Consider the following 16,738-nt stretch of genomic DNA (forward strand, 5'->3'; position numbering starts at 1 on the left):
GGTAGGAGAACCCTCTGGAGCAATGAGAGGTTCTTAGCTCTCGCTGTTAGTCAACCAACATTAAGGCCCAAGGTTTAGTCTAACCTCACCTTCTAGACTACTGCTATAGTCTGCAGAGGGGGAGACTGACCTCTCCAGGAGGCAAGTCCTCTCACCATAAAATAGCTGTCTAAGATAGGAGGTGAAGGAGGAGGCTATCCCTCTCTACTATTAAAAAGAGAGACAAGGTGATTTGCTTAGACTATAAATTATGATCGGTCTTACATTGCTTTCTTCAGGTCCAGCCTAAGCTGGTTATCTAGGCTTCCTCAGCAGCCGTGAGGGAAGACAGGAATATCCGTAGGGTGATTCAATCCCACCTTGTGATAAATAGCATGAATTGTCTTCTGGAAGTGCTCATTTTTCATTGCCCAGAGAGAAAGGCCAGTCACCCAGCCTGAATCGTAGTTGGCTAAAAGTACATGAATGATTCCTTCCAGAAACTAATGTTTGTCTTAATGTCACATACATATGCTTAAATATGTACACAGAAAGAAAAAAACAGATCAGGATCCATCAAAAAACCCATCTCCAAAATGCCCCTCCTGCGGAGCACAGATTTTCTTATTTAAACCATTCTTCATTTGGGGGAAGAGAGAAATGAGCTCTGTGTCTTTGTATCTCCCCTAGAAGAAATGGTGGAAGGTGTGTGTATGTTCTGGAAGGAAGGAAGGAAGGAGTGGAAAATCCCATGAAGAGGCATCATTTTTTTCCAGCTGTATTTGGGATAGACAAATATAGCTGCTGGATAAATGGAATGTCTGGTATTTCTGTAACAAAGAGAGTTTCACCGGAACATTTTAATTTGCTGCTTTCTTCTTCTCAACCCAGCCCAAAGTGCTGGAATCTCTACCATATATGACATTAATAATCAGAAGCATTTAACATAAAAGTCTCTTCTTTGCCAAAATACTGACTTTTATAAGCAGACTTTAGTTTTATTTCTCTGTGGTCAGTTACTAAAGATACACAGATCCTGTCCTACAAGCTTTATCTTTTCAATATTTGATTTTAATGATGCTTTCTAATCTTGAAGTCATCCTGGTTGCCTGATTCCACTAGCACAGAGCAGTAAGTCACATACACAAAGAGATTTGATAAGAAGAAGCAAGCATTTTTGATGCAGTGTAATCTGGCAACGCTATGTTCATCATTCTTTTCCTAAGGAGCAGAGCCAGTGACTTCATGGCCAAATTGCTTTTCCACAATACCTTGACTCTTTTTGCAAGTGTTCAGATTTTTTTTTTTTCTTTCCTAAAATAGGGTTGTATATACTCTCTGAGGGCTTGAAGGCAGGGCAGGAGGGCAGGAGAAGTAAAGCATTTAGGGTGAGACGACCAAATTTCTTTTGCTTTACACCTATACTGAAGACAGAGATGTCATTCTGCATTTTACACCATTGTGTGGAAAGGCAGCATTTGGATGCAAGACAGAGAAACCTGCCACTATCCATCTGAAACAGTCTGACAAAACTGCAGAAGCATTAAGGTGTCTGGAAAACAGACTGTCTGGTTTGTGTTTACGTTGTAAAAAGCCCAAAATGAGAAATAGCAGATGAAAGAAAAATCTACTCTTAGTGACCCCTTCGTGTTTTCCTGCTTATTAAGAACCATGCTTTTAACTCCGGGAGAGAAGCAGGCAGCATTTCTACATCTGCATGCTTCAGCTCCATTGTAGAACAGAATGAATGTGGAAACAAATTATAACGTTTCTTTGAAAACAGAGAAATAGGAAGTTAAAAATATGATGTTTGTTTCAGGTGCCAGGAGAGGTATATTGTGCCTAGACATACAGCACCAGTGGTTTCTGTTAAACCACTTAAGGGAATCTATGAGAGTGGGAGGTTCATGGGACTATAAAATATTCTTCACCCTTTACTGCCAGGGTGCGGGTGTAAATTAGGCTATGGATGCCATTTTTGCCTTAAACAAGGGACTGATAATTGCTGTGTGTTGGGCACAAAGTCTTGGCACGGGAAACAGCTTTCTGCTTTCAGTGGCCCATTTCCGTGAGCGTGCTTCGCTTGCTCTGCCTGGCCGAGCAGCCGCACTCCCGCCCGCGTGTCGGAGCTGCCTGCTGGGTTTCAAATTTTGCAGCTGCCAGGCCTTGGAAAACATGTTTTCATCAAGCAAAAATGTATGGTCTTCCACATAAATGAATTGCAGCTTACAAGTATTCAATGGTGTTGCTGGGCTGCCTCGCTAAGGCACTGCCACAAAACCCATAGCAGGCATTGCAGCCTGGCTATTTCTAGCCTGGGGAGCGTGGCCATGGATTAGAAGGGTGAGTGGCTTGGGCTGGATGCTGGTCTGAAAGGAGGGACAGATTGATGGGCCCTGCTCTAAAGAGAAACCATGGCAAGGAGGACAGAAAGGCTCCTTTTCAAGCCTTGAGGTGCAGCACAGAAATTAAGCTTCTGTCTCGTAATGGCTGCAGCTTGCAGAGGCACCGAGCAGAATCACTTAACCTCGTGCTCCACTCTCTCATTGACAGCATCTCTATTTACTGTAGTTTGGGCTTCTCGCTCACATAATTTCTAGACACAACTACAAATCCTGCAAATCTTATCCAAGGAATGACAGACTAATCACCTCTCTTGCTCTGGCTAGACCTATCTGCAAGCCATGCAGCTGTCATACAAGCACTCATAAGATGCTGGTGCTGGTGACCTACCTATATTTATTTACATCTCACAGCCCTGTCTAGGCTCAACTGTGTTGAAATTTAGGGGTGAAAGGGAACAGTTATCTAACGAGGTGCAGTTCAAGCTAAATGGATCAAAGACAACGAAAAAACTTCCACGGCGTAGAAACTGAAGCTGTGTTCTTGAAAGCTGTCATTTTGGGGCCATTTCCAAAAGCCAGGCTTGCCCTAAAACACGGGTAATCAAATTTCCGACTCCAGCGTGCTCACAGGTAGCTCCAGGGATCAGCAGTTCACTTCCTTTCATTTAAATCATCAAGGATTAACCACTGCTGGATTGGAATAATGAATTTGAATTAATATGACCAGGTTTTGATCATATCAGATCACGATCCCCTCTTTTTGCTTGCATAGCACTAAGCTTCAGTGACTGAAGTACTCCGAGCAGTTCTGGGGGGTGGTGTGGGCAGGGATTGATGGGGTGAGAAGAGCTACCTGCCCTTTCCCGCATATACTGTGGCCATAGATGATGCAATGTATTACCTTTCATTGATGTCCAGAGAACAGGTTAGCTTTACGTATACTGTAGAAAAGCACTAGCAACACCCTGTAGCTGAGCAAGAAAGAAACAGTGCTGACAGAATTAATTCTAATTACTGAAATGCTGATTGGGATCTTCGGGCACTACCATAATCATAGTAGTCGTAATAAATAATAATTGTGGTTATCATTATTTTATTATTATTTTCCCTCTAGACATTACAATGATGAGAAAGAGCCTTGGATAGACTTACCTAGATAATTACTTGTATAAATTTCACCACATTCCTAAGAAACAGATTTATTAGCTGCATAATGCCAGCTCTCTGCTAAGCTGGTTTTTGATAGTGTAATAAATATCATTAAAACAAATCAGATAGGAGTTGGTTAAGGGGGTGAGCTTTAACTTTGATGAGAATAAATTTTTTATTCTGTCATTTTATTTTTAATCTTCCTTCCTATATAATCCACCAAAACCTGCTTGCATCTTTTATTTACTTTTATCAAATAGTATTTCTCACCCCAGGCTATTTTGCCACATATTTGCTGAATTAGGCTGCCAGAGATACTTGCAAACAAGTTAGATCCCACGCTGTTAGTAAGTTGGCCCAGTTTTTTTACTTCTCCACTAGTACCTTGTGAGATTCAGTTTATTCTCAGCCCCTAGCAAAAGTCTAGGTCATGAAATGCTGTTCTTCCAAGGGCACTTGCTATTCACTTCTTCATTCACTTGCTAGTCGTTTAAGCCAGCATCTTCAAACTCGTCATCTTCTTTCTTAAATCTCAGCAGGGAGGCAGATTTGTGCCTCTGACTGTGATCTCCGACACTATAGCGTTACAGACTGCCACTGATCCCACGCCTTTAGAAACAGTCTTGACCGAGCAATTAGATTGTGTTCCGTCAGTGAATAGCATTAAGGGTATATAGGAGACGTGGTTCTTTTGTTTGTTTTATTTTATTCTGGCCATGTTGTCCGTGAACAAAAGCATTTGCTGTTAATCCCATTGCTCGTCTTGGTTTGTAATGATCATTTCTGTGATGGTGATTTAGCAGGAGCTGCTAGTGCATGCCCAAGCTCACAGACATTAATTTTCCTGATTTTGTTCTGATAGAGAAGGTGCAAACTGGCAGCATTTGACCCTAATAAGTTACACTAGTCTTGCCAAATTTTGTTTGCCTGGAACAAGGAATACTATTTGTATCAACATCCTGGTAAAAAGCAAGCAAATGGATTTGTTGGTCAGGTAAATTTTCATGACAAATTTGCAAGCCTGTGTTTAAACAATGTAATTTATTTAATCTTGTGATTTTACTAGTTCTTTATCGTAATCATACAATAGCACCATTACAGTATATATTTTCTTCTCTCATGAGACAGATGGATAGTGGCTGAGGCTCAAAGATAATATTTATCTACAAGATAGTATAATGAAGGCAGAGATTTGCAAGTTAATACATTTTGAGCTGATAAAATAATTCCAAAGGAGAAGTGATGCTAGGGTGTAATTTATTTTTTTAAAAATCCTATGTAATAGAACATTCAGTGCCTTATGACATACATACTGCAATGATGTTGCTCTATAAATGTCCCTTCCTGTCATCATTTACATGATTGATTACCTTGCAGCTGCATAAGCTTGAATAACTCAATAAATAACCTGTTACCTCAGTATGCACATGCATCTTGGTGCATGTGTCATGGAAATGTATGTTGGTATGTTTAGGCATCTATGCTTTTTACCTCATGAGCATGTAATTATGATAAATCAAGCTCTTCAGTACAAAATACAACTTTCCATGTAGAGTGCCGTGTCTCTTCTGTTCATAGCTGAAGGTTGGCTATAATATAACAAAGTTTCTTTGCTGCTTCTCCCAAGATAAATAGATATGTGGGTTTTGAACCATTAATAACTCTGAAGATGATGAAAAGTCAAATAGTGGACAGTTAAGATGCAGCAACATTGCAGTCTCTTCTTTGCCTGGAGTTTCAATGCTTTAAGGACTATGTTCCACAGTAAACAACATGTTCAGTCTAAATTGTATAGACTTGAACAGGAGTTTCTAATGAGCACATAGCTAACAGACTCTTAAGCCTCATGAGAAGTTGCCTCTCCTAGTCTGAAATCCTTTCTTTGATAATCAAAATAATATGACAGAGATAAAAAGAAGTAGTTTCTCTTCATTTAAGTGCTTCATCTTACACAAAAATATTGGTCTTCCTGTTTTCTGGGGACCAAAACACTGTCCAGGGAAAAAAGCAATTTTTTTTTTTGTCCTATCTAACTGGGTAGCAAATATTTTGCCCTAGTGGAATGGGAACACAATTAATGTATGGTAAACATTTATGTTCCTAATTATGAAAGCAAGCCAGCAAGATTGGCGTGTAGAGCTGATGGGGCAGATCCTGGGGGGGGCGCGAGGTGGAGAGGCCAGCAGGCAGCTGACTGGGGGGACAGGCCGTTGCTTTGGTCCATACAAGGAGGGACCAACCCCAAAATATGGGCTTCAGATGCCTCAGTCCAGTTAGAGCTGGAGCTCCTGCCTGCATGCAGGTAGTCCTGTAGCATCCCATTAGATCAAACATGTGCTTTTAGTGGAGGATATTCAGATTCCTGAGTTGTATGAGATCCTGAGCAATAGATAAAGATAGCAATTTTTTTTTACTGCACTACAGAATCAGTGTGAATTCCTATTTCTTAAAAATAAATTCTGAGTGTAATATGAAGAAAATTGAGGCTATATTATGGAGCTAACTCTTTGCCAATGTCTCCTGTTGGGAGAAGCAGGTAATGCTGATCAGCTCTCTGTTCACAAGAAGTGATGGACCTTGGAGAGGCAGAAAGAAAAGGATACACACCAAGTCCCGTGTGTCTGGGGAAAGATCGCAAATGATAATTCTGAATGTGTCTTTATTTTAAAAGGTAATCATTTATTTCAGTGCCCTTTTGGAGCACAAAGCTAAAATACATGTCATACCTTTGAGTCTACGGCACAGTGAGTCATATGGCTTCGAATGTAAATAGGTGTCACAAACTCTGTCAGTCCTCCTGTTCCCAACCAGGCAGCCTGGGAGGAAGCTGAACCAACTGTTCCTAGGCAGTAATGTACATTTACATAAAATGTTTCACATTTTTCATGTTTATTCCGTGCAGATGGCTCCATTTTGAACATCCAGAATTTGTTTTGACTTTGTGACTATAGCTTGTAAACAGAGAGTTGGCTGGCGTCTGTACCGGGTATAGGTAGCTTTTCATATTTGATCTAAAATTGAGTGAGGCTGTAGCCAAACCATTAGTCAGTCAAAATAATGTTGCAAGCTGGTTAAAGGCAGCGTATCCAAACCATGAGGGAAGCCTGAATTAGAGGCAGTAGCGCTGTCCATAAATTGACAAATTGATGCGCTAGCAGTGTTTCACCTACACAGCTACTTTATCCAGACTCTAAATGCAGCTTCGCAAATCAAGGCATCTCACTATTAAATGTTTTGAACTGAATCACACAGACGTTCTGTTACATGAAAGCGTTGATACAAATAATGCAGGGAAAATGCATAGATATACATATATTTATAACTCAACATGCAGAAAACTCGGTTGCATCGCTATTAAGCATGAAAACTCTAGTGCTGATTCTTGTCTGCGTGTATTACATGTTTGGAAATTATTTTCAGGGACAAATGAATACCAAATATGTAAAGTTGTCTACTTTCTTTTGTCAGTTCCACTTCTAAATCTTGCAGATGAGGTTTTAGGGTTATTTTTCCTTCTATCAGAATTGAAACATTTTAGCTCTTATCTATATATTAGTTAACAGAAAGTGACACTGATTTTGATTTGTTATTTGAGAGTGTAGTCGGGCCATCTTTTGCTTTAAAAGGTTCCCTGTGCCTTTGTCTTCTCTATTTTAACTAATTAAGTTGAAGGATAAGTAGCCGGAGTATATTCAAAGGCCTTGGCTTTATATTGTTAGACCTAATTATTCCAGACAATACAAAATACTTTTCAGTAACTCTCCCCTTACCCATTCAGAGTGTATCTGTGCTTCCTGCTTATCTGCGGGTTCAGTTCTGCTTGCACATTGCTCAGGTCTGTCACCTTGCTGGAGAAATACATGATTTGTAAATCTGAAAGAATTCCCCAACAGCTACCATAAAATTAAGCTGTTAAAGAGCTCTTGGAGCTTGTTTAAATGTAGACCTAAACAAACCTCTTTGCTGTTTAGCTCAAGATAAATCTTTTTAAAAGTCCTGTTCTAAATCACTTCCCAATTTTAATGAGTTTATATATCAGCCTTTGCCAGATTTTTACTGTAGCTATTCTCCCAGATTACAGCCATGATAAAGTAAGGACTAAAATTGTTTATTATATATTATTCTTCAGAAGCAAAACTTTTTCCCCCAGAGGCTGTTGGGAGAGCTATTGATTTTCTGCCACAATGTGAAATGTGTGACCTTTATAATATGAGCAATGATTACAAGACCAATAAAATGACATCATTCTGTTTAAACTTTAGAGTTCGCAGGGCAAATAGCAAAATGTACCACATTTAATGATGTCCACGGACGATAAGTGTACATTGCCTGGCTTCAAGTGAGACTGAAACATGAAGCAGGCAGGCTCTTCATCCCCAAAATACCCCGTGTTTGTGCCAAGAGTGGGGGAGCAGGAGTGTTTGTACCAGGTAGAGCTGTGTCTTTTCCCAGCTCTTCAGGCAAAAAGTCAGTGCTTTTCTGAGAGCAGACTTTTCTAAATGTTTGCATGTATCTATGCCACTGACAAAACTCCTCCTGATGTGATACAGGATGAGCTATTTGGGGCACAGCTGTATACATTCGTACAGATTTTCCCCAGTTCACTGCATATGCATTTACAGGACTAAATTCTATTCTTGTAATACAGCTTTAGCCGCTTCATTGCAGTTCCCCTAGAGTAGCTGAGAGAAGGCTCCATCCTAAATACATGAAGTATAACTGCACAGAGCATATTGATATCTAATACACATGAAAACAAGGAACACAGAAAGCTTTAGTCAGGCTTGGAGGGGGATGCCACAACCTGATTCACTGAAATAATTTCAAGACTAAATCTATGGAATTGCCCACTTCAGTCACATCAGTCTGTTTCCGCACATTATTTTCTTCTCTTCCTTCAAACACTCATTTTTGATCCATTAGGTCCTGCTTCAACCAATTCCCTGTCCATTCTCTAGCCCATACGAAGCCAGATCCCAAGCATGGAAACCAGCACAACAGTACAATGTATTCAAGGCATCACAGAGGAAGGAATAGGGATAATTTTCTTTCCCATTTCTGGCTCATTGTGTAATATCAATAATCTCTGTAGCTTTGTATTATACTTGCCGTAAGTGGCTCTAGTGATTGATTAAACACCTTAGCTTTTCTTTGGCGTTTAATCAATCGCAGCACAGTTTATTGCTTGGTGTATTACAAAGTAAAAGAGATTATTACTTAATTATTCTGAAAAATAGCAGCATGCAGTTGTTGCTAACATCAGTATGTGTCTACACTGACATTGGTGTCACGTCATCCTCTCCTTTGTACCTCCTCATCTCTGCTCTGGAAGAGAGCACACGATTCCTGCTGGCTCGCGCACAGTCATTGCCGCAGCCATCACCAGCACAGTGCAATTAGCGGTGTTAAATAAATAATTGCTTACGGTGGGGCTTCCCACAGTGTGAAGAGCCTGATTCTGTCACTTGCTGGGTACCTCTAAATCCCACTTAAATTTTAGGCAACATCCTTATTAACCAGACCACGTGAATATGAACTTGCTGTCAGGTACAAACCGCTTCTGGAAACAATTCAGCAAGTATTACATCGGTACCAGGAGGCATTTTGATAGCCTAGGGTGCAGCACCGGATGTGTGCACCACTGGAGATAAATCAGATAGGGGGCATGTTATTGCTATGTGAGTGTGAGAAAGAAAAACAAATAACATTTTGTGACATCCTCTTGAGGATCTAGGAAATGGCAACTCTTCTGTTTTGACACCTGAGGTTTTCTGCCTTGAGTGCGAAATTGAATCCATATGCAAGAGTTCAGAAAGAATATTGCGGTGTGATAAAGCATAAGGATTCAGGGTAGCATACACATCTGTGCATGTAGGGGTACCACAGGGATCGTGATCAGTACGTATTCTTACCCATCTGCTTGTGTAATAGGGTCTAACCCACCTGTATTCCCATGCAAAGGGAAAGCCCAATATTTAGAATTTAAAAATTGGGTTTTAGTGCCTTGCTTTGCCCCTGACTTTCTCTATAATCATAGGCAAGTGATTTTGTCTCCTTGTGCCTCAGTTTCCTTTTGTGAATAGGAGTAACTGTTGTTCACTACCTTAGAGAAGCATATGAAATTAAGGACTGCTAGCTGCTCCTCCATTGTGGCAATGGACACCATCTAAATACTTCCAGTAGAAAAATGAAATATCTTTAAAGCTTTGATCCTGCAAAGTTTCGTTTGAAATAAAGCTGAGCGCTTGACTTGAACAGGGCTAGTCAATGGAAGACCCGTGTCAAAGCATCCACTGCAAATTTTAAGCATTTCCCAAAATGATTTCAGGGGTTATTTGGGTGGGTGGGGTGGGGTGTCATGAGGGAAGAAAACCAAATCTCATGTGTTGTTTATTTTTCCTCCATTATAGTAGTAGAGGTCTGACCATCACCTTTCTAGGCAGCTTTGTGAATGCAAGAGGTTGGTAGTGCTCTTACTCATGCTTAAATTGGCATTGCCTGTGAATAGTGATGCTTTGGCCAGTCCATATAAGTCACGCAACAGCTTATGTCGGTTTTGTGTCAATTGTGCAATGGCTTTTGCAAGTACTCTAGCAGAATTGGAACGAGCAGACGTTGACTGTCCAGTGACTAGAAGTTCATGTTTCTTTGAGAAGGTGCTGGATGGTCCTAACCATTAAAAGAGTTTATTTTCTTACTCCAACAGATTTCCCCTCCCCTCCTTGATGTTACCAAATTTATCATCACTTTTGTCTTTCAGGTGTAACCTGTCTTTAGTGTTGCAGACACATCAGCCAACCATGCATTAAGAACTGGGCCCTTACTTTAATTCAGTATAATTTTCTTTTTGTCCAATAATTTCACAAGCACTAATCCACACTTCAAATGCAGGAGATACTTTGATCCCCAAATTGTTCAGCACTTCATGCAGGAAAAACCGTAGGCCACAGTCATGAAACTCCTAGAGGATGGCTGCTGGCTTCCTGTGGCAGAGCTGGTTGTTGTTTTCCCCCCTCTCCCTTCTTTGCTCTAACCATTTTGTCTGTCTATCTTGTCTTGTATTCAGTTTTCAAAGCAATTGCCATGAAGGGCTTCCTTTTTTTAGTGCCTAAAAGGGAACAATAGATTTTTAGAATAAGCATATATGTATTTTTTTATATGACCGTCTGTATATACATATCATATCTATACTTTAATATAACATGCTGCGAAGTTCACGCTAAACAGAAATTAATATTTATTATTGTTATTTTTTATGAAAAGGTCTTTAAATGTATCCTTAAATGCACATGACATTTAAAATTATTCCAGTGCTAGATTCCTGAAAAAGTAGATGACCTTTTCTCTTGAAATTGGAGACTGTTTTTTCCTTAGCAGTTATATTATGCACAGAAGATGAGATGTTAACCAAGATGTTAAAATGTATTGTTTCCCTTTGAAAGCTAATCCCGTTCCTCATTTTCATTAATGTTGGCTCATTCATTTTTCTTTTTCTTTCTTTCTATCCTTTCCTTTCCTTTTCTTTTGCAACTGTTTTTGCATGAAAATGCAGAGTAGCAATAAACAGATTTTTCGTAAGACTTGCTTTAAGACTCTTCTCTTTCAGATCCAGTTAAAGTTTTTAAGTTCAGTTATTTTAAAATTCATATTCTTCAGTTCCGTAAACAAAAATAATGGAGAAATATAATGAGGTGCAAAGCGATTTTCTAGCCCTCACTAATCAATAAATGCCAACAAAAGGGGGATGGTGTAATGTCCGTAATTTAATTGTCTGCTGTTACTAGGTCACCACGAGACAGTAGCAGAAGCGGGGAGAAGCTGGAATTGGCCATGTCCAACCTCACTGCGGATGTCCTGGAATTACTCCTGGAGTTTGTTTATACAGGTTCTTTGATCATAGATTCAGCCAATGCAAAAACTCTACTGGAAGCTGCCAGCAAGTTCCAGTTTCATACTTTCTGTAAAGTCTGCGTTTCGTTTCTAGGTAAGAATCACTCCATCTCATCTAGTGCAGTTTTAAGATCTTATTTTAAGGTTTGTAAGCTTTTCTTCTAACAACCCTTAAAAGATAATTAGGAAACCCGAGATTAAACATAATAAAATAAAAAAACAGTATTTATTTGTGTTAAGATTTGAATTCAGAATGCTGACACGGTGGCAAGTGGGAAATGATCTAGAGAATTGTAACCTGTTGTTTGAGTAGCAACTGCTTTCGCATCTTGGATAGACTTTTTTCTCGAATCTTGGTTCATACTTGGTACCACGATGACACTTGGTTTCCCAGAGGTTGATCACTGCACAGATACCAGGCTGTAATGCATATAACTGTGACAGCAAATGGTGGGTGCTACACCAGGCCAGCTTGGTCAAACACTGAAAGAGTTGGAGTTGGACTCCCACAGAGGAGTCAGGATCTTCAGTTTTCTTGCATCCATGAGAAAATCTTTCACATATACAGTGTTCTTGTAAATAAGATCTGGTTGAACTACTCCAGGTTGAATGTTCGCAGGGTTTGTTCTTTCTCTATGGTCTGATGGTTGTGTCATCATTAATGGTAGATGGGAATGAGAGGTTGCTGTGCCCTCCCTTGGTAACTGGTGTGCACGGGGAGCATTTGCCCCAGCAAGGGTGTTCAGATCAACATCATCACCAGTGCCTCTGTCCTTTCTCTCATGGCCACATGCAAAGCCCATTCTTCTTGTCTGGAGCACCATGTCATCCTGCTCTGTGCATTTTCTGTATATTTTCCACTATAGACTATTTCAAAACAGTCCAAGGTGACCAGTTCTGTTAACTGAGCTTTACTGGTCTGAACTGGAACCATCCAGCCCCATTTCTGTCATGGCAGAAGAGGAACCAGAACTGGAGATCAAATGAAACACATGTTGGTTCAAATTCCTGCCAGTATCACATGCCACTCCTTCACTAACATGGCTATAATATCAGTTAAGGAGACAGTAATAATTTTCAAATTATTAACACAAACTTATTAATGCAAAAAGTGTGAGCTTGATCTTATTATGAGTTACTTCCCACGTCCAAATTCCAAGTATCTTTTTTGCACATCTGATTTCTATTCAGGCTCCCTCAACTTGGTATGGAAGGTGTCATTCACTCTGGACCCTAAATATATCTTCAACCCACATGAACGATAGGTTTTTCTTGGGCAACTCACATTTAAAATTGACATCTAGAATTACAGAGTGTGGAAGATGAGAGTTTAGAAAAGGTTGCACTCGTTAAAAGAAAAAAAAAAAAACAAACTCAAATGAGTCCAGTTTACTGCTGTGTTAATTTTCACTGCTAAGCTGACCTGCTGGTAAGACGAGTGGTATGACTAGGCTGGTACAATGCAGGCATCAGTGAAGGATCTGTGATGTTGTATTCTTCTCTTCTTTCCAGATTTTTATATGTCACTTGTTTAAAAGTCTGTTCTGAAATGGGTGGGAAATGGGGACGTGAGATCTATGCTTTGCAATCCCACTGTGTTGGTTGTGCAACTTGAGTGAGGGCTCTGGTTCTGGCATTGCTTTCCCCCCACTTCCCTTGATCACCTTTTAATGTCATTAGATCTTACTGCCTTTCCAGGAACGGGATATGTGTTTAAGTTGTGCTATCTCTAAAGATTTAGCCACAAAACTAAAATACATTTATTTCACTAAATCAATGTGAGATTTCTCTTTTCCGATAGTTAATATTTGAATTCAGTGAACCATGTTATGGTATGAAATAGTAGAGTTGGTTATAAGTTTAGTGATATATGGGGAGTCGCTGGAATTTTGTATTCTCATTTGGAGAATTCATGGAGTGTAATTGCTTATTTTTATTTATAGCTGTGACTGGATTGCTCTACAGAGATAGTAGAGCATTTGCCATCTAAAAAGTTTAGGGAAAGGTATTTTGTCTTCTCTGTGGCTGTGTTTTTTCTTTTCATCCCAGCCACCTCTGCTCCTGACAAAGCAAAATTATGATAAAAATCTGGGTTTTTTCCAGGGTTTCTGGAGGATTCATCAGTATAAACAGCAATTCTTTCCTATCGGTGGCCATGTCTAAATAGTGAGAGAAGCGGAGGGAAGTCCAAAGAGGCCCAAAGAAGTAAAAGCCCCAAATTAATAGGTCTGTTCAGCACAGCACAGCACCGCACCATCTCAGAGGAAATTCAGGTCATCCTTTTTCAGGTGTGAAGCTCCAGCAGGGTCCTAACTGGTTGATGTCCCAGCAGCTCTTGTGTCTCTATCCTGGGCCCCTCAGCAGTGTTGGGTAGAGGCGCCCCAAATCTACTTGCACTTTCTGGTGAAACATGCTGCAAAATGTGTCAGGAAAATTGTTCCATTTCAACAGGAGATTTCTTAACCAGCTTCACTGGGCTAATTATAGCCATGTTCTCTCTCTCCCCCACATGCTGTCTCCTCTGCTTTTGTCTAGACCATGAGAAATGACAACAGTTTTATGCCGACTGATGCAATGATGCTGACAAGTTCGTGCTAGCGCCATATGATAACTGGGCAAATGTTTGCAAACTGGTCAGGACATCATAGGTATTTCCTCCATCATATGGCTGAAGACTTGAGGGTTTTTTTTTCTTTTTTTTAATATTTGTTTTATACTATCATCACAGTCATGGCTCAAATCGGGTTTCAGGTGATTCACCAGTATCATGGTTTGGGTCTGTGATGAAGGGACCCCCATCACAGGAGTGAACAAATTCTGAGCTTGTACTTCAGCCTGCTGCTGATAACATGAAAGTACTCTTCCTTAAATCTAAAGAAGATGGTGAAACCTATTAGATTCGTAAAGCACAATAGGAAAGAGCAGGAGCTCAGAATTTTCTTAGTCTCCTGGGCAAAGGGCACAAAGACAAAGTTTGCAAAGGGTATGAGAGGGAGCCATGAGAAAAACTGAATGACAGACCAGTAATGAGACCTGCATGAACAAGCATATGCATCTGAGGAAAGAAGAGGCCTTTATGGTCCTTATGAATTCCAGAGAAAGTATTGTGAGTAATTTTTTGTTCATCCAAGGTGGAGAACCACACTGCCCAGCACTGGAGAAACTGAAGCATCTCCTGTCTGGAGACAGGAGAAATGAGGAACACTCTCACAGGGCAAGTGAAATCTTTTGGACGATGAATGGATCTGGAAGACTTCCACCTATCTCCCATCTTCACATGCTTTTGACACTAGTAGCAATACCTGCAGAATAAGATCCCCATCAGAATGTACACAGAGTATGATAAGGAAATGCACTTTTTATGCTAATTTTAGTGATATCCAAGTCATCATCTAGAAAGCATCTCTAAGTGAAAATATAGTACTTAATGCACACAGAGGGGGCTTACATCAACACTGAGCTTCCATCATACTGTTACCACAATCTCGCTGAATAATCCTTCCTACATACCATCTAGCTCTGTCTTTATCTCAAGTCGTCCCACCCCCAGAAGTGCAGCCTTAACAGTCTGCCTGGCTGATTATCTCATGATGACTCTGCACAGGATCCGATTCCGAAATCACATCTAACAAAAGTGGAGAATACCAGCTGCTGATCTGCAATATTGTGGCATACATAGAAACAAATATGCTATCCAACACTGTCTCAAAACAGAGAGAACCTACTAGATTACATTTGATATCCTTAAAGTCCACTCATAAGTCTGTTACAAACTGTCCTTGAGCACTGGGAATGGCTTAGTAGTCAGCAGTCATGTTCTGAATAGACTCAAGGTGAAACTACCACAAAAATGTGTTGTTACAAGTCCAGTGTCACTGTAGCAAGAAGTGGCAATTACTGTAAACATGTCAGTGTTCAAAGGAAAAGGGCTCGGAGCAGATGGAACATAACTGTCCCTTACATGTCTTTGTCATGTCAGCATCCAGAAGTGCCCCCTGATTGCAGTCACTTGGGATGGGCTATATTATATAGCAGAAGTCCATATCTAAGTAGTCATGTAGGCTCCCTTTATAGTCAGTGAAGAGTAACAGGCATTGGTAAGGCACAGTTAACATCCTGAAGTCGTTATCCAAAATATTACCAAATGAATCCAAAATATTACAAGATTGCTTCTTGGAATTGTTTGTTTATGAGTGTACAGGGATACTGTGGTTGCTCAATTGCACCATAGGCAGCTGAAGTCAAGAGAGATGAATTCTGCCCTCAAATTTTGAGTCAGAGGTGAAAAATGGAGGGTGCCTTTTTTCTGTTCACAGGATAGAGATTTTCTGTACCTCCTATAGCTGTTGCCCCAGCCTCTGTCTTGCTCACCTGCAGTGACTCCTTCTAGTTCACATGCCAGCCCTCATCTTAAAAAGACATCACTGTGCCCACCTTGCTGTGGTGCTCATCACATCAAAAGTGATGAAGTGCAAAGAAGTGTGTCACCAGCCTCCTGAAGGTACCCCGGACTGCATCTCCCTGGGACTCTCTGAATGGCCTTACGATACTTGCTGCATCCGACAGGGTTAACATAATTTGGGTCTGCCACCGAATGGTTTCTCAAGGAAGACGAAGGAGTGAAGCTCAAAGGGATAAAGTGGAACTGCTTGGACAACAGTGCACCAGGCTGCATCTCTCAGCATTGTTAGAGGTAGAAAAACCTGTCAGGAGAGAAGAAAGCAGTCGTGACCAGTGCTTTTTCTGCCCCATGCCACAGGCTTATCTGGGCATGGTATGGGAACCTCTCCTGATAGAGGCAGACACAGTCCCTTGAAGGCGAAGACTCATTCTTGGAAGTCTTTTCCATTGTGTGCTAGTAAAAGGCTGCTGAATGAGTCAAACTAGATTATTACCTTTATTATAAACCCTGTGAGGATAAGGTGGAGCCGTGTCAGATTTGTCTTTAACTTGAGAGTTTGCCAAGTGGTGATGAGAGTTTTGAGCTCTGTTAGGTGATTGTTTTACCCTCAACTGTATGTATACATGAAACTGTGCCAACACACAGAACCAAGGAACCTGGAAGAGGTTTTTGGTTCTTTTTTTTTTTTTTGTAAAAGAAGACATTTTGGGAGCTTTGTACTTCATAGCTATCAGTTTGCAGCCTGTCTCTGGGCAGCCTTTGAGTGACAAAATCTACTGACAGCAAATAGTGCTGCTGCTCCTGTCTGCTTGAGGAAATGGGCTCCTTGGAGTCAGTACAATCAACTGATGCAAAATGAGATAGCCTGGTTTCAAGACTGCTGGATCTGTAAAAGAAAATAAAAAGGAGGGGGGGAAGGAAAAAAGAAAAAAAAACACCACAAAACTCCTAATCTCATGCCAGGTTAAAAAAA

General features: G+C 40.5%; 1 protein-coding gene across 3 annotated transcripts in view; it reads left to right on the forward strand.

Annotated features, from left to right (window-relative positions):
* KLHL29 (kelch like family member 29) overlaps positions 1–16,738 on the forward strand; it is a 404,084-nt gene that overhangs the window by 333,009 nt on the left and 54,337 nt on the right. For all 3 annotated transcript variants that reach the window (XM_074820138.1, XM_074820136.1, XM_074820137.1), the window contains one exon: positions 11,258–11,457. In XM_074820138.1, coding sequence (XP_074676239.1) covers positions 11,258–11,457 — 200 coding nt within the window. The remainder of the gene's footprint in view (positions 1–11,257; positions 11,458–16,738) is intronic.

This window comes from Strix aluco, chromosome 3, assembly GCF_031877795.1.
Source record: "Strix aluco isolate bStrAlu1 chromosome 3, bStrAlu1.hap1, whole genome shotgun sequence".
Classification (NCBI taxonomy): domain Eukaryota; kingdom Metazoa; phylum Chordata; class Aves; order Strigiformes; family Strigidae; genus Strix; species Strix aluco.